Raw genomic sequence first — 24,277 nt, 5'->3', positions numbered from 1 at the left:
GGGTGGTAGCATTCCCAAGAACTGTGGGCTCTGAACCAGAAACTCTAAGATGTCAGAAAAAATGTGAAATAACTGAAACGAACTTGTTAAAATACAAAATTAGAACTACCAAAAAAAGGTGCAGTCAATTACACAAGAAAACAACAAAGACTAGCTTCTACATACCATGGTGAACTCTTACAAAAGGTACTTAGATATTTCGAGTACTTATGCAGAGTTCCAGCAGTACTGCATATAGAGTGGAGGAGAAAGGGAAAGATAAATAAGGAAGTTGCCAATTAACACTTTAGGTACTAATTTATAGTTTTTGCTGACTACAACAGGTCACCATTGAATAACCAAAGTGGTATACTTTAAACAGAACTTTCTAGACCTCTTTAGCTATGAGCAAACTTTCCCCTCCCATAAAAAACCGAATTTTGGATGTCCCTGTCTGTTCTCTTTTAGCATTTATTTTATTTTATTTTTATTTTATTTATTTTATTCTTTACATTCTTAGCCCACCCTCCCCTGCAGGGCTCAGGGCGGTGAACAACCAAACCAGTAGTAAAACAACCATAACAGCATATAATGTACAATATAATATGAACATATAATAGATTCAGAAAACTATACTAAAACAGATGGCGATGCCCCCCCCCCCCTGTACCCACAAGAGGCCAAGATAGTAATATGGAGATAGTGCAATCAACCCGGCTGACAAGATGGAAAAGCCTGGCGAAAGAATACAGTTTTGCAGGCCCTATGGAAACCTTGTTAGTCCCGCAGGGCCCTAACTTCCCTAGGAAGCCTATTCTACCAGGTAGGGGCCAGGGCTGTAAAGACCCTGGCCCTCATGGAGGTCAGCTGTATGTCTTGAGGGTCAGGGACCTCTAACAGGTCTTCTTCCTCCGAAGGTCTTCTTCCTCTGAAGAGCAGAGGGACCTGACGGGGCAGTATGGGGAGATATGGTCCCTCAGATATGCAGGTCTGAGACCACTCACAGCCTTGAAGGTTAGGTCCAACACTTTTAACATGATTTGGCTCGATCGGCAGCCAGTGAAGATGGTACAGGACCAGTGTTGTTAACATGAATTCAATGGTTGAATTGAAAAGTTATGACACATACTTATTTGTAGCTTAGAAAGATAATTTGCTCGGTCAGTTTGACCTGATTAGAGAAAGAACTATTGTGTTTTGCAGCTGTAAAGTAAAATGGACCCATTGAAGCTATCCCCCCTTCTGTCTGAAAATAGTTTGGCTACAATATGTTTCCTGAAGGTCTTGCCTCTCTCAGTACACAAGGTTGATTCGGGGTTACCAGCCGTCTTCAGTTGCAAGGGTTCACTGGAAGGTCTCAAGGGTCTGCTGAAAGGTAACCTGAACAAGCCTCCATAAATTTCCTGAGATACCTGATTCCCCAGGTAAAGGCAGACACTGGGTGCCCCAGGTACATATGGAAGTGGTCTGACTCCCAGCTTTAAGGTTTAGCTATACTGGGAGATAAGCCAACGAAGCGCTTTGACCAGACATTCTAATAATCTGCCAAGATGTGACAGGCCGCTGGATTCTTTTGTCCTAGCAAAGATGTCTAAGACAATACTACCTTTTAGTTTCTCAGAAAAACCTTAATGAGCACAAGCGCCTTGATTAATCTCCTATAATCTTAGAATGATGAAGGCTTTGGCACAATAACTGATATGTTATATGACTCCTGTGTACTCGGAAACGTTGCCCCAAATATTGTAAGGGGCTGGAGAGAAGGGAGGGGGGGCTGGATGTTACAGAAACGCCTGCAACAATACATTTTAAAAAGTGCATGCAAGTTCCAATCGAGTGTCTCTGAACCCATACGTTTCGGACACCCAAATGGCCATTTGTATTCTGGTTTTTTGGCTTTAATAGATAACTTTGCTGATCAAGAAACAGTAGTCTATTTTTCTTATTGACCTGGTTTTGAGAAGCTGTGCCTTACGGACAGGAGGTGACAGTGTAATCCAGTCCCAGCTGGATGCTCCTGGCTGCCGTATGTTGAACGAGCTTAAGTTTCCAGATCACAGTCAAAGGCAGGCCAGCACAGAGCGAGTTACAATAATCCAGCCTGGAAGTGATTTACAAGTTTAATTTTGCTTCTAGGTTACAAGTAATAGTGAATACCCCAATCCATTGGCATTTCTTCTTGAGGAACAGTGCTCTGATCAGTTTTACTCATCTTTGATAACTTTGAAAAATTTCTGGTTTCTATCATTATCTGCAGTCACTCTTGATGTCCCCATTGCTGGTTAACCGCTCAACCCACATGCCAATCTTTCTTTCTTTCTTTCTTTCTTTCTTTCTTTCTTTCTTTCTTTCTTTCTTTCTTTCTTTCTTTCTTTCTTTCTTTCTTTCTTTCTTTCTTTCTTTCTTTATTTTCTTAGGCTCTGTAAGTTTGCAACACTGTTTGTAATATCCCCTTCTTCTCAATAACCCCCCTTTTCTTTAGTTACCGTTTTCCTCATTATTTCTGACTCTTCAAAAGGATCCTGGTTTACCCTGAAGGAGAATCCTGTTGTTGTCGACCTTTTGTTAAGCTGCCTTCTATTCTCTAATTCCACCAAGTTAACTATTAGAAGACAGGCCACTAATTCAGATAAGAAGAGAACCTTTTTATCTTCCAGTTAGGCACCATCATCTGTCCCATATTGAAGTGTTGGCTGTGTCATCCAAGGTATCAAAATCACCCCATTTGAATATGATAGTACCTATAATAGTTCTGACGATCAATTACTCTCACAGTTTGTCTGTGTGACCAGAATTATATGGTTAAAATGAGTAAAAAGATTAAATAGGATTTGAAAGGGATGTATGATGTCAAGTTGTTGGATTTGTACCCTGATTCCCCCAACTACAGAAGCAGGATTGCTTTTTATTCCCATGCCCGTCGACCTTTAGAAACCAGAGGCCATCTACCCAAGAACAAAGGGCTGGACAGATAATAGTGTGTATTTGATTATACAAAAACCACACTTCCATTTGTCTTAGATGCAATGACTCTGTGAAGTGGGTGGGTGAAAGTAAAAATAATACTACCTATGAGGTTGAGGGATGGTGTGAAATGCCCCAAACAACAAATCAAGGAATGTATTGGGTATGTGAACAATGTATATCGGAGGGTTTTTCCACACAAATCCCCTAAAACATTTCTAAAACATTTTCAATCCTCCCTTTTGTTTGCACTCATGATTCCACTATGTGATTTTTCCTTTTTTTTTTGAGCTCTGTATTGAATTGACGCTTCAATGCTTCATAGCCTTGTTCTGCATTCTGTACTCCTTGTGTCCTTGATGCTTCTGAGACTGTCCCCCCCACCCCGCAAGAAAATAAAATACTGAGAAATGCTGCAAATAAATAGAGGAGGGGGAACTGAGTGAGCTCAGAAAATGGCAGGAGATTAATTTAAAATGTTTTGAGACTGGAAATAAAATATTTGGGGTTAAAGCAATGCTGAACTTTATGGATGATATGTTTTATTTCCTGCCTCAAAATGTTTTAAATTTTTTGTGCAGAAAGGAACTAATTGTTGGAATGTTATTATTTAGCCCACTTGGTTCCATCCATCCAAATGCAAGAGCAGCTCCTACAGGGAAAAATTCTAAACCACAAAGAAGCTGCTGAAGATGCAAAGAGGTCAGCCCTCACTTGGAGACAAATGTTGAATTAGAGGTGCATCTATCCTCCCTAGTCCATGTGCAGGGACTACTAAAGTACTGCTACAGTGCAACTGAGCAAAGAAAAATTTAAAACAGGGAAGGTGGCATTATGCCACCAATGATGAACATCATCCCCCCCCTCCCCCCAAAAAACAGAATTTATAGAGAGGGCCAGGCAGAAGCAATAAAGCAGCTGCACTTTGACCTCATCACCAATAGTTGTGAAGGAAAAAGCTGTTGTGTGGAAGGGACACAGCCAAGTCAAAGCTGCAGCTTGTGATTTCACTGTGGGGAAAATCAGAAGTTTTCAGTGGGTTCATCTTTGGAGGGTTTGTAGTTTGATTATCATTCTGTGAACTAGATGGCCTTTTAAATCCTTGATAACTTCTATATCTGTACTGAGATTTCACAATAAGCTAAAATTAATCTGAGAATGGGCATGAGCACAGGTTGTTCCCATGTTTTTCTGTACAATCATCTCCCTGATTGAGACCAGTGAGGAAGATAAGAACCAGGTGTGTCTAGTGAATGTGTTAGGTATTTGTTATGTGAAAATCTGTACAAAGTAATGCAATAAATATAGTTTCTAAATTTTTTTTATTTAGTAAAATGTTAATACCACACATTCCTGTTATCTTGAGGCAATTTGTAACTAATAATTAAAACATTACAGATTAAAACAAAATGTGTGTATTAAAACCAAATACCTCCCTCCCACCCCCAGAAGACAGCTGCCATTCATGCAAACACATGAGCACCTCATAGAGATATCCACAAGTGGTGGCTCTCATGCTGCCAAAGGTCCTGTCAACATCCATTGGTAAGATCAATTTTAATCTATGCATAACAATAGAACTGGCTTCTGACACCTCAAAGTACTGGATCTACTCTAAACTTGGCTCCCAGTTTAGAACAAATGAAGGAGATTTTATTAGCAAAGAACCTCATAAATTAAAATCACTAACCAAGTTGGACTTAAATGTTATAAAGTTACAAACCACTATAAACAATTGAGTGGGGGAGAAATTCTGCCAGTATGATGGTGGTGGTGAAGAAACCCTTCATTGCCATCATCACTGCCTTTTCAAAGGCTTGCAAACAGATTATAGGGGCATATCTAATTCATCCCTCTACCAGCATTGTACCAGTCGTCTTCGAAAATGCTTTATATCCCTCAGCTCCCTGCTAACTCACAGGATCAGGGCAAAGGAAGTTAACATTTGTGCAGGAATAGCAGAACAGAGAAAATAGAGCTGTACCAAGTCCTGTGGGAGTCCTATAGCACTGTATCTACCCTTGGACTAGAACGGGACCTAAATTAACAACATATCAAACTAACTCTAGAACAAAAACTCACACATTTCAAGATTTAAGTTCTTGATCTCAAACTCCTACTTTTTTCTTGTCCACTCATAGGATCCTAGAAGATCCAATGGAGTTGGTACTTGTGTTAAACCAAACTTTCACCTCTAAGTACACCTTTTGAAATGAGGAAAATATGACTATTTTCATTAGGATACTTCAGTGGAATACTAGGTTAATACTAAGACTGGAATTGCTACATTTAAGACATGTGCTATAAGTCTTTTGTGGAAAACAGGTAGTGAAATGACACTTTTTTTTAGAACACAACAATGTAGAAAGTGTAATGACTGATGATGTAGAAATGACAGTCAATTGCCTTCTTCTGGCATGCAATGAATGAATTCAGTATATTCCTGTTCATAAACTTATTCAAATACATAACATACTCCTGTTCAAAGTTTCCATGCATTACTAATCTTACTATATCATTGAGCAGCATGTTCCTGACGATGAACCAGAAAAAGTGACTACTGCTGTGAAGTATGGCCCTCAGCAATCCAAAAGGACCCAGATTCCAGCTCCTCCAGGAGGGGGCAAGGACTACAGTTCCCAGAACCCTTGTTGTCATACTTCCCTCCATCCCCGCAGTGTGCTTCTCCCTACCAGGACTAAGTCCCTGCAGTGAATATTGAAGAACTTCCTGCCTGGGAATATGGGACAAACTCTGACAAGCTGATAAGCTGGAAGAGCTCATTAGGGGAGCCTGTCTGTGGGTAAATGTGTGTGTGTTGGGGTGGGGGGGGGCGACATAATCTGAGAAAGGAGAGCCCATTTGCAAATTTAGGGAAGCCTATCTATGTTTGTGTATGTGGGGCGGAAATCTGTAAGTAAGCTTTTTCACTGACTAATTAGGCTAGGTTTCTGTTATCTGTAGTAAACTGTGGGGCCAGACGGGGAGGAAAGGCAGGAAGCAGGAGGGGTTGGTCCTCTCGGTGGGCAATGTTAACCCACCAACTGTTTTCTAGAGCCCTGTTGTATTTGTTCATACAATGGGCTTTCCTGTTAGTGCTATATAAAACTCCACTGGTTTGTCACTAGTACAAGGCATTTACCCAGCTATAGTGAAGTATGTTTCAGTGTAATTGATTTTAGCATATGCTATCTTTCATCCTTAACAAGCAATGAGGCTTAGAAGTGATTAACTTCAATAGATTTTATAGTTTTCCCATATCTGGCCTTTATGTATTCATTTTAATATAAGAATGATTTCAGGCATGAAACAGAATTTACATGTTTTACTTTTCTTAAAGACACTAGCTAGAACTTAGAATTTGCCTGTCCAAGGCTTATATCCACATATATTACTATGTCAGATATGATGCACATGAAGAATTAGATGCTCACTGTTGTCACAGGAGGCCCACAATATCCAGCCACACTATGTAAGCTGTGGGAAGACCCACTTATATCTCTGGCCAATGCATTCACTCTCCAAACTGTTTCACTACTTCAAGAGCCAGCATGGTGTAGTGGTTAAGGTGTCAGACTAGGATCTGGTAAACCCAGGTTTGAATTCCTGTTCTGCCCTGGAAACTTGCTGGATGATATTGGGCCACTCATATAACTCAGCCATGCTCCTGGCAAGTATTTGGATTGGAGACCTCCAAGCAATACCAGTGGCGTGCAAAGGCAGGCAAATGGAGGCAGGCAAAGCAAACCACTTTTGAGCATCTCTTGCCTTTGGGGTCACCATAAGACGCTGTGACTTGATGACCCTTTACATACACACACAGTTAGACTGCATGACAACCTGCCTTAGGCTAATATCTCTTGTAGTAATTGGGAGCTATAAAATGTTACTATGACAAATGCTGTTAAAATTTCTTTTTTTGCGATGTGCAGCATCATCTCATTTATCTCATGCATGTTTACTCAGAAATAGGCTCTCCCTGTTCAATGTAGCTTAGTCTTGTGTAAATACACACAGGACTGCAGCTTTAATTTTGAATATACTGAGGCATAGCCTCTCGTGATGAATTTGGCCTCTCATATCCATTAAGATTCTCTCCTCACTCCTAAAATATGAGATAAGGCCCTTTTTCAATAGGTGAAGCAAACAACTTTTAAAAGGAGAATACTGTTACTACTGGTGCCTTTAAACTATTAAAACCAACCAATAGAATAATCTCTATACACTACTTGCTTCATATGTTCTGGGAGTTAAATACACCCCCCCCCCCGCCGCCATTTCACCTATTAATACATAGGAAGGGGATCAATATCTGTGGTAACACTGCCTTTTCCGTGCCACAGCATCATGTAAAGCCTGCAGAATAATGTGCTGGTTATTCATAATGTTGTATTCACTCAGGTTCACAAGTTTGTCAAAATCCTCTTCACTGTATGTGAGGAGGTGAGTACCATATGGGCTGCTGGTACTGGATACATCAGTGTTTCCTGCATGCATTTCATCATCATTCCGCTTTTCACCTAGGACAAAGAGACAGAAGTTTCTTTTTGTTTTTATATTTGCCTTGTTTTTATATTTAGACATATATGATTATTTTTCTAATAGTGAAGTTCATAGAAAGACGGCTGGGAATTAACCCGGGCTGCAGTTGCTGCTCTGAGTGGGGGGAAGGCAAAACCAGCAGATGCCACCCAAGCGAGGGCGGAAGGGGAAGGAGAGCCATGCCTGGCGAGGGCTAGCGTCACTGGAGGAAAGGAGGGGCGAAGCAAGGCTTTAAAAGAGCTCACCCTCCTTTGTCTCGGCCATGTTAACCTTTTGTGTGCTGACAAAGTGTTTTTCCAGGGAGTCTTGTCAAAGGAAGAGCCAGTGTGCTTTTGCTTCCTAAATTCCAAGGGCAGATGCTAGCCATTCCTATGATAACCAATGCAGTCCAGAATAACAGATGGTCTGAGAGCACATAAGCAATGGGGACTCCACAATTATTCAGTGTCTTTCCCTTTTCTAACCTCATGAATTTCCAGCGGGAGGGGGAGAAGCTATCCCCTTTTTAGAAAAGCTGGAGACTTTTATGGAAAGAAATGGAAAGAAATAGAGGCATATGATCTGAAGAGAGGTGGCTAGCAAGATAGAGAAGGAAAATGAAATTGATACAAAACAGAGCCTAAATAGCAAATATGGTACCATTAAGAAATTCCTGCCTATCAGTTTGTCTATTTATTGGATTTAGTACCCTGCTCTTCCTGACCCAATGACCAGGATCAGAGCAGCTAACAAAACTTGAACTTTAAACATGGATCAAACTTACCTAAGTTCAAAGGAGAAACAAGAAGAGTCTCCTTAATATCTCAGGTGTATCATTTCTAAGGTTTCCCTGTTTCCAGACTGGACTTGGAATAGGACAGTGGTGGCGAACCTATGGCACGGGTGCCAGAGGTGGCACTCAGAGCCCTCTCTGTGGGCACACGCAAACAGAGTGCCCCCCCCACTCATCTAGGTTGGCCTGGGCTGCTGAGCTCGATTATTAGCATTAAACCTAAGACCTAGTTTTGGGAAAGCAATGTAGGTAACCCTGTTAAGCGCTGTTAAACCCCACTGATTTTCATGCAAAGAACTAAAGTGCGATCCTTTACCTGGGAGTAAGCTTGGCTGCTGGCAATGGGGCTTGCTTCTGAGTAAACCCTCCTAGGGTCATGATTCACCCGTTGGAAGAGTTGCACGGTTGCTTCAAAGCAAAGCCACCAACTACCACCAAGCTTTCTTCCGAGTAACGCACACCTCAGAGCCAACCGTTTTTTCTAAACTAAAACCTAAGTATTCAGGCTAAATTGCCATGTTGGCACTTTGCGATAAATAAGTGGGTTTTGGGTTGCAATTTGGGCACTCGGTCTCGAAAAGGTTCGCCATCACTGGAATAGAAGAAGAGATTTTGGATTTGGTAGAACGAGTCTGACTGTGAGTCTTGACTGCCTTCTGGTGGCATTGGATGGTAAATCCTATTTGTGCAAGGGCATGTTTGGGGTACAGCTGGAGAAATGAGCTCCTGAAAGGGTCATCTGAGTAAATCTCTCCTTTCCTGTGGAAGGTTTTGTTTTACCCACAGGCACAACCAGATTTCGGTCAAATTAAGACATGAATAAGATACACAGGCTGTATCCAAATGCCACATCAAGACAACAGTAATTCTGGATGTGAATACATCTGGCCCAACTCACATGAATACCGAGCTTCTTTCTTCACCTTTCTCCAGTCTCATGCAAGAATGATAAAGGCATTCTGGTTTAAAGCCAGCTGTGGTTTTCCATGACATACATTTGGGGGTGCTGGGCTTCATCAGAACTAGATTTCCCCTCCTACTAGATATCGGGATTCTAAAGTTGGACTGAATCGTGATTAAGAATCCCACTTGTGGATGGGGGCAGGGGGTCAGCTTTGGTTAAGACAGACATCTACATTTCATACATTAGTGTAAACAGAGTCATCTTGATTCCTTCAGCAACAGTAGAATGAAAAATAGGTGTAAAATGGAAAAAATAGGCAGGTTTCAGGAAGGCTGTAGTTAACTGCTTGACTAATGCGGATTACTTACCGGGCGCTCTGTAATGTTGAAAGGTATCATTCACTAATGGGAAGAAAAGCACCTGTGGACACTCAGGAGATCCTGTTTGATTGAAGTAGTAACATTCCTTTGGGTTTTTCTTATCCTCTTCAGTAAGGACAACATTTGGAAATGGAATACCTTGCTCTGAGTAAAACTTGCAAGCTTCTTCCAGAGGCTGCATTAACAGGGTAGTTCAAATTAACGAATCAGTGAGAATTAAGAGTAAACCATTTTGAAGCTCATCAACTGATACTATATTGCCTTAACATACTAATCAAATTGAACTACCAAGCCTATGGGAAAGGTTGTGGTTAAGAGACCCAGGGAGCAGGTGACATTACAAGTGGGACTCAGTGCAACCAGAATGAAAAACCTAATAATTAACTGACGATAAATGAGAAGTAATTTTTAATGTAGTCACCTAAATGAACAGTTCCGAATGAACTTGAAAATGCATGATTTTACATGGGATAAAATGTTTTTTAAGCTGAATTACATAAAGCCAGGATGGAGATGTGGCTCAGTGATCAAGCATCTGCTTTGCATATAGAATATCCCAGGTTTTGATCTCTGGCATCTCCCTTCAAAGATACATCACTTGAAGTGAACTCTTGAAAGCTGATACCAAGAAAAGATAGTTGATTTGGCTGTAAAAGACTAATACAGCTATGCATCCAGAAATGATTTAAATATTTCCCACAGAAATCAAGGGGTAATAAAAAATATCTTAAGTTTAGATGATTTTTACCATTTTTAAAGAATAATAATTAGCAAAACCAAAACCGAAGACCTATTTTTTGAAAAAGCAATACTATAGTACAGAATACATTACCATTATTTGTGAGCCTCCACTGTAACTCATATGTAGAATTACATCTACTTTTCTCTCTCTTCTTAAAAGCGGAGGACAGCTGGTATTGATGAAAAATCCAGCATCTACCAATCCCAAATAGTCATCATGTTCTGTTAGCTGATTAGGGCAGTAATCCAACACAGTGGCTGGAAGGGAAATATTTGTCGTAAGAAAACATCACCAGTGCATAATTTGCAAGCCTATTCAACTGAACAGTGTGGAATTGCTACGCAATCCATTCAAACTGCAATATTATGCATATTTGTTTGGATGTAAGTGTAAGGGTGTGTCACTGGCAGCCAAGATCATATTAATTCATGCCATAATATTCTCTATTACAATGAAGAAAGCTGGCCTTTGACATGTGGTGTTGGAAGAGAATGTTACAGATATCATGAATAGCAAAACAAACAAACTAACAGAAGAAATCAAGTCTGAACTGTCTTTAGAAGCCAAAAAGACTAAACTGAGGCTATCACTCTTTGGTAAAATTATGAGAAGACAGGAATAACTGGAAAAGACAATAATGTTACAAATAGTTACAGGCAGCAGGAAAAGAGGAAGATCCAACATGAGAGGGACTGACTCTATAAAGGAAGCCACAGACTTCAGTTTGTAACACCTGAGCAAGGCTGCTAACAATAGGCCATTTTGAAGAACATTGATTCATAGGGTTGCCATGAGTCAAGTGACCTGAGAGCACTTCACACACAGGGTTTGTGGCAGTGATGGGATCCAAAAATTTTAGTAACAGGTTCCCATGGTTGTGGGATTCAAGCTTTGGCATAGCACCAGTGGGGCATGGCCGGGCATTCTGGGGGTGGGGCATTCCTGGGCGGGGCTGTGGCAAGGACGCAGCCACTGCGTCTGTCCTTGTGCGGGAAACGAATGCACACAGGCGCAGGCGGCCACGCACCCCGGTGCACCTCCTGCTAGACTGCTTCAAGTTCTGCGGGCTACTGCTGAGAGGAGGGGCGTAACTAAGGCAAAAATCACGTGGCAATTCAAATTAAATTATATTAGAATGTATATTCAGTTCTTGGAAGAGCTGTCTTCTGCTGGCTATCTCCCATTGTCAAGTGATACAATTCCCAAAAGCAATTAAGTATGATCTCCCAATTAAGCATGATCTAGAGAACTGTGAATCAAGCTCTGATTGTGGAATGGACCCTTCCTTCCTCCCTTTTCCTTCTGTAGTCACTTGCACTCGCCCAAAATCCACACTGATCCCAATAAACCAATGCATGCACCTTTTTACCTTTCCATCTTTGAAACTGTTCATTCTCCAAGTAATCGTTATGCAGCTGTAAACCCTTTAGAAAATTGTGACTTTGGGCAACAGAAAGGCGATCTGTCAAGAACCCTCGGAATGCACTGGAAAGATTTCCAGCAGGAACAAACATGTGGCTCTTCAGTTCATAAGGCCTTGTAGGCAAATTAGGATCTTCCTCTGAAATAGAACAAAAAAGGTGACAATGATTTGGTGTTCTGCATGTCGACTTACATTCCATTTTTTCCTTAACTTAGTGCTGGCTAAGTAAGGATTCATAAACATCCTGCAAGAACAGCACCACTTGTAAGACACTCACATACTGATCAATCCTGTTGACTTGTAGATAAATCTACTTAGAAGAATGGGACTTCATTATTACTGAGTATACATAGATTTATAGACTTGTGCTGGAAAGAACCAGTAGGCATCTGCATAACAATTTAGAAATTTTGCCATCCCAAGTGGAACTTGGGTCCAGATTCTACTACACATAGAGCTGTGTTATTATTAGGAAACCCTAACTGGGTAGCAACCTTTTATCTGTTGTATATCGATACTTCCTTTATGAGTACTCATTCGGTTTTGCTACACGTGCTATTCCCATTGGTTGTATGCCTGTAATATGCACTGATGCAGTACAGGAACACAACTGACAGAAATAACAAGTGAGGGGGAAAATGACTTGTAGCCAAGGAGGGGCCCACCTCTGGCAGTCCCAGATGAACCAAAAGGGAAAGGACTATTCTAAAAGAGGTAAGCATAATTATTTTGCACAAGGCTGGCTTCCCTATGTCTTTTAGCTTTGTCTGTATTGACACATGGTGAACTGTACATTTGAAAGTATTATGACAGCAAACTGTGCTTTGGCATGCTTCTATGCTTTTTAGGAAGCTTTACTTGCTTTGCCAAACAGTAGGTGCTGCTGGTTGTGGTGGGTTTTCCGGGCTGTGTGGTCGTGGTCTGGTGGATCTTGTTCCTAACGTTTCGCCTGCATCTGTGGCTGGCAGTAGGTTCTGCCTTTTATATACTATTGAGAAGGTCTTTACATATTGAAAGTGGTCATGTAACTGAACCTGTACAGCAATGCTTAAAAAAGACTGCATGCTAAGCAACATGCCAAGTAATCACAAAACACCAATGTTAAAAATACAGAGGTCTGAAACAGAAACAAGAAAATGAGTCACCAATATCTATTATTTTGTCTCGGGTCCATCTGTGCCAGAATTCTTCTGAATTGTTAACTTTGTTCAGGAGATATAAGAGATTCACTGAAAATATGCTACTCCACATTCCTGCAATAGAAGAGAGAGATATTAGGGTTAGGGTGCGTTCACAAAGAACAGTTAAAGTTTTGAAGGCAAATCAGTTAAGAACTAGCATACCTTGCATCTTGCTCAACCACACCCTCACATGCACCATGACTGCAATACTATTGGTGCAATTCTAGACAGAGATAAACTTTTCTAAGCCCACTGACTTAAACTGATTTAAAAAGATGTAACTCTATTTAGGATTGCAATATATAAGTACTTCAGACATGATTTAGGGTCTATGCCTAATATCTATTACTTATTTATTTGGAAAATTTCTATCCTGCCTCTCAAGTCTGAAAGTCCACAGGAAATACAAAACAAAATGTGATTATTCAGCTGACAGCAATGGATGACTACTGTGTGGCAGATCAAAAAATCAGCACGGGGAGCCACCCAGGGTTAAAGCATATTTTTGTGCTAACTTGGGATAATCCTCAGATTTGTACAAAAATATGAAAAATTCAATAAAAGGATTAAAGTCCTTCCAAAGTTAAAGTCAGTCCATTATGTAGACATCTCTCTCACTCACATAAAGTGAGTTGCCTATTAACCCATGATTCCACACAAAGATATAAAAATGGGGTTGGCCAAGAGGGAAAAGCCACCAGCCAAATGATTGTCTGCGCAGGTTAAATAGGGTAAAGGAAAAGGGGCAACCAGGTGTTTGGGGGAAGGCAAAGGCAATTGGGTGGGCTAGATAGGGAGGGGAGATAAGAATGTGGTTGGAAGAGAGGAAGAAATCAGTTGATAGAGAGGGGAGAGGCAGAAGAAGAAAGGAGGAAGAAAGGGAAATGGAGATGTTCCCTCCCCCATGAAATTTGTGGGTCACATCTCTTGTAATATAATTAAAACTTGTTCAAACCCTAACATAGTAACAATAATAATGATATATCCATAATACTGGCAACAGCCACATCTAAACAATTTTAAAACTACAGTATGAAGAAAATAACCTCTGACAATACTGACATTCAAATTAAAAGAGATCAACAAACGTTACAAAATACCAAAGCAAATCTTACCATAAAGTTTCTGGCAATTGCCATTCCTAAATTCCTATAGCCAGAGCTTATCCATTCCTAAATTCCTAGAACTATCCAGAAGTGGTGAGTATAGCCCTAGCAATCCCCAGGAACTCTATGGTTGAAACTTATTGTAGATAGTTCAGGCTTTTTATTTTTTTTTCTCCTGGGATACTGCCCCCTTAATGCTACCACAGGTTACCTGGCAACCTAATGGCACCTGATGGGTCAATCAGTGTTCTCAGGTTCCAGTACAAAATCTTTGGCTTGGAGCCATGGTACTTACTTGAACCTGACTGTATCATAAAGTCTATACATAAAATTCCTCATACACAACTATGGTTCATATATGTAACATGCATGAATTAGATCTATCTCCTAGGCCTACCTAGAACTCTTGATATATCTAAGCATTCATCAATAGATAGGAAGGTTTCTTCGATTCCTCCCACAAACTCTGTCAAGCCAGTATTTCCTTATGCAAGACCAGGAAAGTAGGTTAGGAATACGGCAGGAGGGGAATATTCCTACTAGTTAGTTCCATAGGATAATTCAATACATTACCATGGAGATAGCTTATCCGAGACTCTGGGAGCTTCTTGATCATGCGGCCCATAAAGAACTCACTTCCAAAATTCTCTGGACACACAAATGTTCCATATTTCAGGAAGCCAACCTCATAGGGTGTAAATTCCACCCACTCTACAAATAGAGACAGTGAGAGATTTCAGTGTTAAGTGTTGTTGGAATTTTCCCCCCAGTAATAAAGACATTTTAACTGAAACTCTACAACTCAAAAAAATGTGCATCATGCAGAGTAGAAGAGTGTGATCGTGCATTCCTTTTTCTATGAATTCTAGTGTTCTGCCTATTTGCCAGTAACAGCAGAATAGAGTCAGGATTTCACCATGGCAAGTGGGCTTGATTCTCCCAACAGCTGTTGTCAGCGATAGGAACAAATCATTCTATTAGTATCTATCACATTTTCCCACCTTTCTTCCAGAAGGCTCAGGATACCATACATGGTTCTCCTCTATTCTGTGAAGATACGGATTCACCACAGCTTTCCATAAGTTATGCTGTATGTTTAGCACACGGAACAAAGTTAAGCCCATTTGCATCTTACAGAGGATGCCTACAAGATCACATCTCAAAATCATGGCATGGAAAATCTGTTCCTCACCCTTCTACCTTTCTAAAATTCCATAACATCCAGCATGGTGAGAAGGTCAAAAGTGTATACAATATTTTGAGTCAATATCCTCCCCCCCACCCCCGTCGCCCATTAATGTGGAATTTTATTCTGGTTTATGAATTTTGCATGCAGCAATATGGCTATACAACTTTTTTTTGTCTCAGATCACCTAGTGAGTTTCACAGCTGAGTGGAGATTTGAAATTGAGTCCTGATCTGAGACTATCATTTTACTACTAATTACCTAACTAGAAGAGCTGGGTAAACTTAACAGTGCACAAAGCTTTTGTGGAGAGCTCAGGAGATTTTTAAAACTCTTTTTTGTTATTATCATGATACAACTGAATAAAACTGGGAAAAGGGGAGCATAAAACCAAGCTATAAAATGCAAATGTAAACAAAATAACTAAAGTAGCACCTCAGTGAAAATTAACATATACAAACCATTTACGTCCCTATACAGTATAAGTTAACCATTCAATTCAAAGCCCCTTTTCCTTTATTGAACTATTTGTGTATATCTTTATTTTTTAGTTTATATTTCCAAGAATCCACTTCCATGACTTTGGGAAAGCCAAACCCAAAAATAGCCAAAAAACACCTTTCCAGTATTTAGAAGAAACACCATGTTTGTTAAGGATTGGGTCAGGGTCAGTGGCGGAGCTACAAGGGGACAGGGTGTGTGCCATGTACTGGGCACACGCCTGGGGGTGGAAAATCACTCCCAGGCTCCTCCTCCTTTCCCCCGCCCCCCACTGCGCCTCCTTGCGGCGCCCCCATTCACCCCCCTTCCCACACTTACCTTAGTTCCTTTCCTTTTCCTAGAACATTTTCAGGCTGAAAAAAAAAGGCCTGTTCATAGTACAGCTTAAAACGGCCCGAGGAACTACAGTTCCCAGGATACCTTGGGGCTCACAAGGTCTCCTGGGAAATATAGTTCCCATCAGGCCTTTTTAAGCCTGAACTGTGAATAGGCCTTTTTTTAAGCCTGAAAAAATTCTAGGAAAAGGAAAGGAACTAAGGTAAGTGTGGGAAGGAGGAAAGGGGGATGCCGTAGGGGGCCGTGGGGTGGCCATGGGGGCAGAAAATATAGACTGTGCACTGGGCACAGTTTGGCCCAGCTACACCTCTGGTCAGGGGTCTAATTTTATACGACCCCAAACAGGGGAAAAATGGGAGCCCATAAAGATGACCCCCCGACTCAATCTTTATTAAAATTTGGGGTTCTTTTAAGGAGAGTCACCAGCAGCTATGCTACAAATTTGACACCACTACCTTTAAGAAGTGCCACTCAGAGCCCTAGAGAGATCCTCAGTAGGAATATAATGCAGCTAAGGGCATTTAAACTTTACATCCTGCTGAATCTGGCATGAATTTGTGAAAGCATTTTTTTCTTTTTAAAGGGATCTCTTCCCTTTCCACAGCTGTAGCTGGGGATCCTAAAATGTTCCTGAAAAAAACTCCAGTGGGGGGCTTTTTAAGGATTGGGATTGCCTTTTTTTCAACCAGAAAAATAGCTGGAAAACACCAGTAAGGTATTTCTAATTATATATTTGTATTGTTTGTTTCAAATGACTACAACAAAAAGAGAGGGTAAGCATATGTGAACCAGACACTCTACACTATATCCAGACAAAGGAAAACACTACATATAGCTAAATTTGCTTCCTGCCCATTTCCACTATTACTTTTATCCATAATATTTTTACTATTTTTTTTGTTAATACCAATTGTTAGCATCAACTCAACAGGCTTAAATTCTTTAATTTTTCTGTCTTTTCTAAATAAAAAAAACTTAAATCCAAAAACTTATCTCCCTGACTTGGTTCCCAGAAAAAAAAATCTTGAAAAAAAAGATTATCCAATCCCACACTTAATCTCCCGTCCACTACCCATATACCTAAATTTACTGTCTAAAAATCATCTTATTGTCTTTGGTATCTAATATGATAATTCATTACACCATTTACATTTATTTGAAAGACTGATCTTTTAAAGAAAAGACCTTGTTGTTCTTCTTAAGGAATTCCCTGGTACTTGCTGTTGAAGTAGTTGTTGGCTGTTAATGTAGGAAGAGAAATCACTCCATTTAAGTTGCATAAACCTGATCTGATTCTTTCTGAAATTGCCACCAGAAAGGCATAATCTTTTCTCTTCTGTAAGACTCTTAAATGAATTTCTTTCATAATTATATTTTTGTCTGTCTTAAACGCTGATTTTCTATAAACCTCTAAGATCTGCTCAGTCATTTCTGTTGTATAGAGGAATTTGACAATGTCTCTACATAATCCTTTCAGCTTTAGGTTTTTTGAGTTGACTCTATATTTTATTTCAATCTTTGACTCCATCTCTTCTTTTATCTTCAAAAACTTGGTCATGGCTGAGGAAATTTTCTTTTTAAGATTCTCTCTCAATGGATCCTGTTCCTCAGCCTCAAACTTTCTCTCTAACTTGCTACTCCAACTAAATAATGGGCTGATCATGTGTGTTGTGTTCCAATTGTACAGAGCCTACACCTTTTGTTTAGTCTTAACACCTCTTTCATTTTCTTCAGCTCTTCCAACTGAATTAATTTTTTTGGATCAATTTTTATTTCCTTAAATTTCTTTATCAGTTTAGACATCATTGCTGGAATATTTTTATCCACACTCTCTTTTAAAGCATCCAGTTCAGGTTTAAGATTAAAAATGCTGGTAGACATTGCTTTTACATTGCTTGCAATCTCCCCAATTTCATTAGACACAGATCCTTTCTTTGTTGCTGTCATTGTGTAATTTGTCTAGTGGTCACTAGATGCCAGTAATCCACAATCTTCCTGAATCTCCACTGTTTTAACACAGAGACCTCTCCACGTTCTCTCTGGTTTGGTGACATTTTCTGAATAGCATTTCTTTTCTGATTTTAATCTGGCAACCTGCCAACTAGATGGTGATAGGGTTGGCTTTTTAAAAATAGTCTTTAAGAAACTATCAAACTCTAAAACCCTCTAATTTGAGATTAAACAGTGTTCCTTTTAACTCTTTTCTGGAATCTGCATTTCTTTCCTCATTCTATACCTTTTAAGAAGATTTTCTAATTCTTGTGGGGTTTATCAACAGTGGAATTTGGGCTTCTCTTACAGATATCTTTGTTGATTTATTCCTTCAACAAGATGTGCACAGCTTGGATGTTTCCTTCCACAGAAGGTTGGTGGCTCAACCTGGAAATGATGGCAGTGCCACAAAACTCTGGCATCTCAAATCAATTGGATCACAATGGTAAGTGTTGCTTTGTGATCTCTACCAGAGAAGATTGCCTCAGGAGTGCTTGCGGTTTTCCCTGGCTCTCTCAGTCATCTGGAGACGCATGTGGCTTCTTCAGAACCACAAACTTGAGCTTCATAGCCCAGAGGTAGTCTGAGCTTAAGCACTCTGTGCCATTTCGTAAACCACGAGCCCTGATATTCTTTTGGCTATTTTTATGGTTCAGTTTTCTTGAATGCACACCCAATGCCAATAAGGCTATGGAATGGAATCAAATGCACACCCACACACTCCTTTTCTATTTCTTCTTAGTTGGTACTGGGAAGAGTGGGGGCCAAACTAGTTGTTAGTGATCCAACTCACAGTCACTTTTAAAACTAGGGGGCTCACCTTAAAAGTGCACTGTCAGCCCATTTGGTTTCAGAGCTCTGTGAGAAGGAAACCTTATGATTCCTATAATGCAATCTTGTAATGCAAGAATAGTGGATTCCAACCAGATTCTAATACATAATTTATTTCATTGCTATAAAAGATAAATATTTGTATTCTCTTTTCTTGTTGTCTGTCCTTTACCTTTAAAGTCTTGAGTGCTGTACTTTTCTTTGATATTAAGAGTTACATAGATTGGCAATGGGTTCTGACCTTCTGTCAAAGCTTCTCTCTGATCTGAGAGTTTGTGGTTATCTTTCTGGATATAAAGAAAAAAAAGAAGGAAAGTGTTATTGGGAAAGCTATGGAATGGACATATAAGCTAACAGAAGGAAAATTCACTGATTTTATAAGCTTATCTAAGTTCTATTAGTCCAGTACAGACATTATATGAGCAAAAACAGGGCTAATTAGGAATTTACTCTATCCTATTTAGAAATGGAGTTCCTGCAATAAATGTAGTATTTATGCTTGAATAGACAAAAGGTTTCTAGTTATTTTTGTTCCTTTAGAATCATGCTTGATACTGTACCCCATCATGTAACAAATACTCAATCATGAGTCCCCAGAGATCGATAAAAGTAGTTTTGTATCCTTCTTCTTTCCGTTTATTCAACTGCTGCTGATAATATTTCATACGATCAATGGAAAAAACACCCATCTTGCTCTTGGTTACATGTTTCTTAGCTTCACATATGAGTTCATCCATATTCCTGTGGGACCAGTAAGCATCTCTATACATCTGTGCCATGGCCCTGAAGATATTCAAGCATATAAACAAAGATGCATTATACCCCATAATCACAGTCCTGTCATTTTAATTCAATAGTTCAAAAGATGCATGTGTGCCCCCATGACACTCCCCACAATGTTTTCTTACAGATCCCAAATGGGGCTCAGGTGTACAAAAGACAAAGTGTCAAAATACCTCTACCCTATGGAGCAGCTGCCTCATATGAAGTACCAATACGCTCATGCCCATCTTGTATGAGTAGCGTGAACGGGGAACGAGGGTGAAGCAAATGGGCTCAGTTCCTATACTCCCTCCTCCATTAAGATAACTTCATAAAGAGCCCCTATGCTTTCAAAGTAAACATGTGAAAAACACAAACCTGGATAATATTTTCAGGACACATGTGCAAACAGTTTATACACTTGTAGAATGGAGACACACAAGGCTACCATTTAGGACATCTAAAGTATTGTGAGTGTACCTTTGAAAATATGGAAAGTATGAAGCATGTCTCACTGAGAAGCTCAAACAGCTGAAAGGAATGTGCCGCTTTCAACTTCATAGAAGTAACAGCTGGTGTGCTCTTTACCATTAAAGAGATAGTAAGCACACTGATGTCCCCACAATATTATCCTTCACTAAAAATGAACATTGGGTGCTACTTACCAGCATGTGCCAGACAAACCAGACATATATGTAACACAGTCAATGAGATTTAATTTTTGCAGACCCCTCAAAGTGCCAAATGTTGTTGTGAATGATCTTGTCCCACCTCCTGTTGTCATGACTGCTACCACAGGAACCTGCATAACACAATAGTATAAGAAATTGCACAATATTGTCATAAATCCATATTCCCTTTATGATAGATACTATCTTGTTCTTTATGATAGATACTACCTTGTGATTGGAGCAATGTGCATACTAGTCCTCCCCCACCCTTTCCCCACAAAAATATTAAGCCTATGGGGGTCTGACTCTGGACCGCCTCAAAGGGAGTCTGCATTGGGAGGAGGAACCAGTGAATACTGATCTTCCTTTTTCTTTTGCAGAAGGATTTTCTGCCACTGAAAAACATGTTAGGGGCCACTTCATAGCAAAACAAAACAAAAACAAAAAACAGTTACAAGATTTAAAAATGCACAGTGAGATCCTAATCAGAGTTAACTTTGTATGACCATTGACCTTGTAACTTGTTCCTTTTTGACTTCTGGTTTTCAAACATCAACTTTCCCCCCATACATCATAGATGGCAAAAAATGAAGATCCCTGTGCTAAGGTAGCATAGGGTGCAGCAGCTTGTAGCTCCTTCTCAAGTATTGGGTATGTGTACAATTCGGCTTGTAGAAAATGAAGATATTTATATTTTGAGATTTCAGAAATATGCTGGATAAGTACAATTGTATATGCTTTCTAAATTTTACATGACAAATGCTGTTGTGAAAACAGTAAATCAAGTTTATGTTAGCTAGGAAAATAAAAAATTTCATAAACTTCAATTCCCCTCCCTGTCCCAATTCATTTTTGGACAAAAAAAACTACAGAAAACCTCATGGCTCCATCACCTTCAAGGAAGGGAGAGGAGGGGGCAAAGCTTAGCTGCTGGCTGGTGTGAAGAGGAAACCAATCTACATTAATGCCTGCGGCATGGCACAGAAAGAGAGGTTGGACCATGGAAGGGGCTTATATGGACCTGCATCAGACTGACTCTTCTGCTTTGGAAAAGCAAATGTGAGGAGGCATCCTCCCTCTGTTTCAGCTGGTCACCCATTTGGGGGCTGGAATTTTTTCTTCCTCAGGCACAACTTGCATCCAGCTGGGGGGATGGGTTCGCCTACCCTCCTCTGAAAGTAAGAGGTGGTATGTGGAAGCAGCGTAGGAAAATGTGGCTTCAATGGTACATCGAAGGAGAGCATCCTGAGACATCAGTTTGGAAAATGAAGGGATAACCCTCAGACCTAAAACCTGGGTCCTTGGTGCCATCAGGGCACTTGGTTAGTAACCTCTTGAGGGCTGCCCCTATCCTTGACTTACAGACCTCTCGGTTAGAGGGACTGCATGTGGCACACCTCCAGTGGTGGGATCCAAAAATTTTAATGACAGGTTCCGATGGTGGTGGGATTCAAACAGTGGCGCCGCCGCACACACGCACCTCCAGTCCCTATTGGGCAGGGAGGTTGCTTTAGCAACCCCTTCTCGGCACTCAGAAAAAATTAGTAACCATTTCTAGAGAAGTGATGAGAACTGGTTGGATCCCACCTCTGCACACCTCCTGTGAGCACTAAAGAAGGCTTGACAAGGAGGACTGCAAACTAAACTGTACCCATGTGAAGACTCAGGGTTCTGAGCCAGGGTAGCCTTGCCCTAAGACCAGGGAAGCCCAAAATGGATAAAGCCTGACTTTTCCGCACCCCACCAATTTCTCCAAACTGCAATTAATTCTGGGGTTTTGGCCGGTGTGCATTGCAGATCACTCTTGAGCAATGAAAATACATTTTGCCCTTTGGTTATCTCAGTTTTGGTGTTGGCTCTCCTTATGCCACAGACTAAATTTCACATTCTCTAAGCGAGCCTATTTGCTTCACCTGGATTCACTGATGTAGGATATAGCATACCTTGTTACAATGGAAGTGGAAGAGCCATAGCCTGTTTCTCCTCCTCCACTGGCCTGGCAGACTAACAATGAAGGAGAGGCAGGCTATATCTCCAGCTCTATTCTTCTTCCACCCCCTCCCAACTTTCTTTGTCCTCTAGCACAACCAAAGTCTTTTTATTGCCTAGCATACATGGAGCCCCAGAAACCAGAACATCTCAGGCAACCAGAACTCATGGTTGTATAGAAGGGGAAAAAATCCTTAAGCCACTGAGATGCCGCAGTACTTCACAGGAACAAACATGCTGATCATGCTGTTCAGCAGGAGTTGTTCTTGATGGACTATATCCATATCATACCTATTCTTATCCTCCTCATACTCCAGCCCCTCTGGCTGGTTGAGAAACAAAACCAAAACTGCCAGATTGGATTAATTTTTGTTTCAAAATAATTTCGCTAAATTAGAAAATACCATACGGTGCAGAAGGCAATGGGTATCTGCTATGCCTCTCACCTCTCACGCCTTGGGTGGTTACGAATGAGCTGAGCCCCCAAGAATAAATGGGGGTGCAGGTGAATAGGGGAAGCTGTAGGGAATGTGGCAGCTTCACCCTTTCTCTGCCATGAGGCCAATTGCCTCATATCCCAGCTCAAGCATTTCAACCTTGTGACCCACTAGTGAAAGAATTGCAGTGCACTTTCAGATCACAGCCCACAGTTTGAGAACTACTGTGTGAAGGTGATCACAGTCCTTGCATGTGGAAGGAAGTTACACAACCTTTTATAGTGTATTTGTATGTGTGTGAAAGGCTACCAAGACACTTCTGACTTATAGCAATACTATGAATTAATGATCCCAAAACGTCCTACTGTTAACCACCATGCCAGATCTTTCAAACTGTGAGCTGTGGCTTCCTTGATTGAGTCAATTCAACTTATGTTGGGTCTTCCTCTTTTCCTGCCACCTTCAATTTTTTCTCTGCCATGGGCAGCCCAGGCTAGCCTGATTCCATCAGATATCAGAAGCTAAGCAGGGTTGGCCCTAGTTATTACTTAGATGGGAGACAACCAAGAAAGTCCAGGGTTGTTGTGTAAAGGCAGACAATGGCAAGCCACCTCTGTTAGCCTCTTGCCTTGAAAACCTTACTGAGTGGCCATAAACTGACTGCGACCTCATAGCATTTTAGACACACACATGTACTTTCTAGCAACTCTTGCTGTCTCATAATATGATCATTTGTCTTTTTTTGTCTTTTTGGCAACCCACCGTATTGGTAGAACTGTCCTCAATATCATATTTCAAATGAATCTATTGTATCAGGGTATTACCATGTGGTGAAGTTTCCTGCCATCTTCCTGAGCTCTAAAGAACTACTTTTCTCAAACACAGAAAAAGGTACATTCAAAGAAAGCTTTCCAACTAGAGAATTATTTAAAAAGATGCCATGTCTTTTTTCCTACCATAAAAAAATTAATTCACTCTGATATGTCACATACCTCATGATCTTTCAAATCATAACCTAGATGAAGCACTTGCTTCAGAGCCTGAGCGACGTGTCTCTTTCGCTTACATAAGAAATCTTGCTCCTGTGGACACAGATCATATCCCAAGCGCACATCTAGGTCTCCTGGACAGGAACAATGACTTAAGGGAACACATACACAAACACATTATGTTTTATTTTAATTATTTCAGGGATGTATACAATTATATTGTACAGAAATTAATAGGAAATAGTTCTGAGTATGAACATTCAGTATGGTGAAAGAATGAGACTATCTGCATAGTGACTAAGAAAGTATTTCTAAAATCCATTGTTAAGCTGCCACATCAGCTGAAGGTACTGAATGGGTTATGGTCATCTCTACTGCTCTCCACAATTCTGAATAGGAATGGGGCCTGGTATAAAAAAATTTTTTTTTTCTGAGGTTCAAATACAAAAATATTCGTAAATAATTATTTTCATGCCATGGCATTATGCCAAGTTCCAAACTGTGGTTCTAGGATATCATTAAGAACAATTTCTCCACCTCTTCTGATATGAAACCCCCCTCCACACACACACATCTTCCTTACCTTTTTG

The 24,277-nt window shown here is 40.4% G+C and overlaps 1 protein-coding gene across 1 annotated transcript; it reads right to left on the bottom strand.

Annotated features, from left to right (window-relative positions):
* Nucleotides 1-7,248: 7,248 nt before the first annotated feature.
* Nucleotides 7,249-23,822, bottom strand: LOC125426348 (cytosolic phospholipase A2 epsilon-like). Its single transcript, XM_048484606.1, has 10 exons — nt 23,691-23,822; nt 20,267-20,403; nt 19,400-19,622; nt 19,012-19,126; nt 14,567-14,704; nt 12,852-12,959; nt 11,653-11,844; nt 10,482-10,540; nt 9,530-9,716; nt 7,249-7,463 (listed from the first exon to the last, which is right to left on the bottom strand). Exons 2-10 carry the CDS (start codon nt 20,383-20,385, stop codon nt 7,249-7,251), a joined length of 1,356 nt encoding a protein of 451 aa, XP_048340563.1. The 5' UTR covers nt 20,386-20,403; nt 23,691-23,822.
* Between the last annotated feature and the right edge of the window lie 455 nt (nt 23,823-24,277).

The sequence above is a fragment of the Sphaerodactylus townsendi genome, linkage group LG02 (assembly GCF_021028975.2).
Source record: "Sphaerodactylus townsendi isolate TG3544 linkage group LG02, MPM_Stown_v2.3, whole genome shotgun sequence".
Taxonomy (NCBI): Eukaryota; Metazoa; Chordata; class Lepidosauria; order Squamata; family Sphaerodactylidae; genus Sphaerodactylus; species Sphaerodactylus townsendi.
Note: the sequence above shows the minus strand (reverse complement) of the source record. Positions and strands in the feature narration are given on the sequence as shown.

Coding starts and splice junctions, on each gene's coding strand:
- LOC125426348 (XM_048484606.1), bottom strand. CDS start 20,385: ATGACAACAGGAGGTGGGACAAGATCATTCACAACAACATTTGGCACT. Junction 19,623..20,266: donor GGTTTGTCTGGCACATGCTG/GTAAGTAGCACC, acceptor GAATATCTTCAG/GGCCATGGCACAGATGTATA. Junction 14,705..19,011: donor CAGCACTCAAGACTTTAAAG/GTAAAGGACAGA, acceptor CTCTATTTGTAG/AGTGGGTGGAATTTACACCC.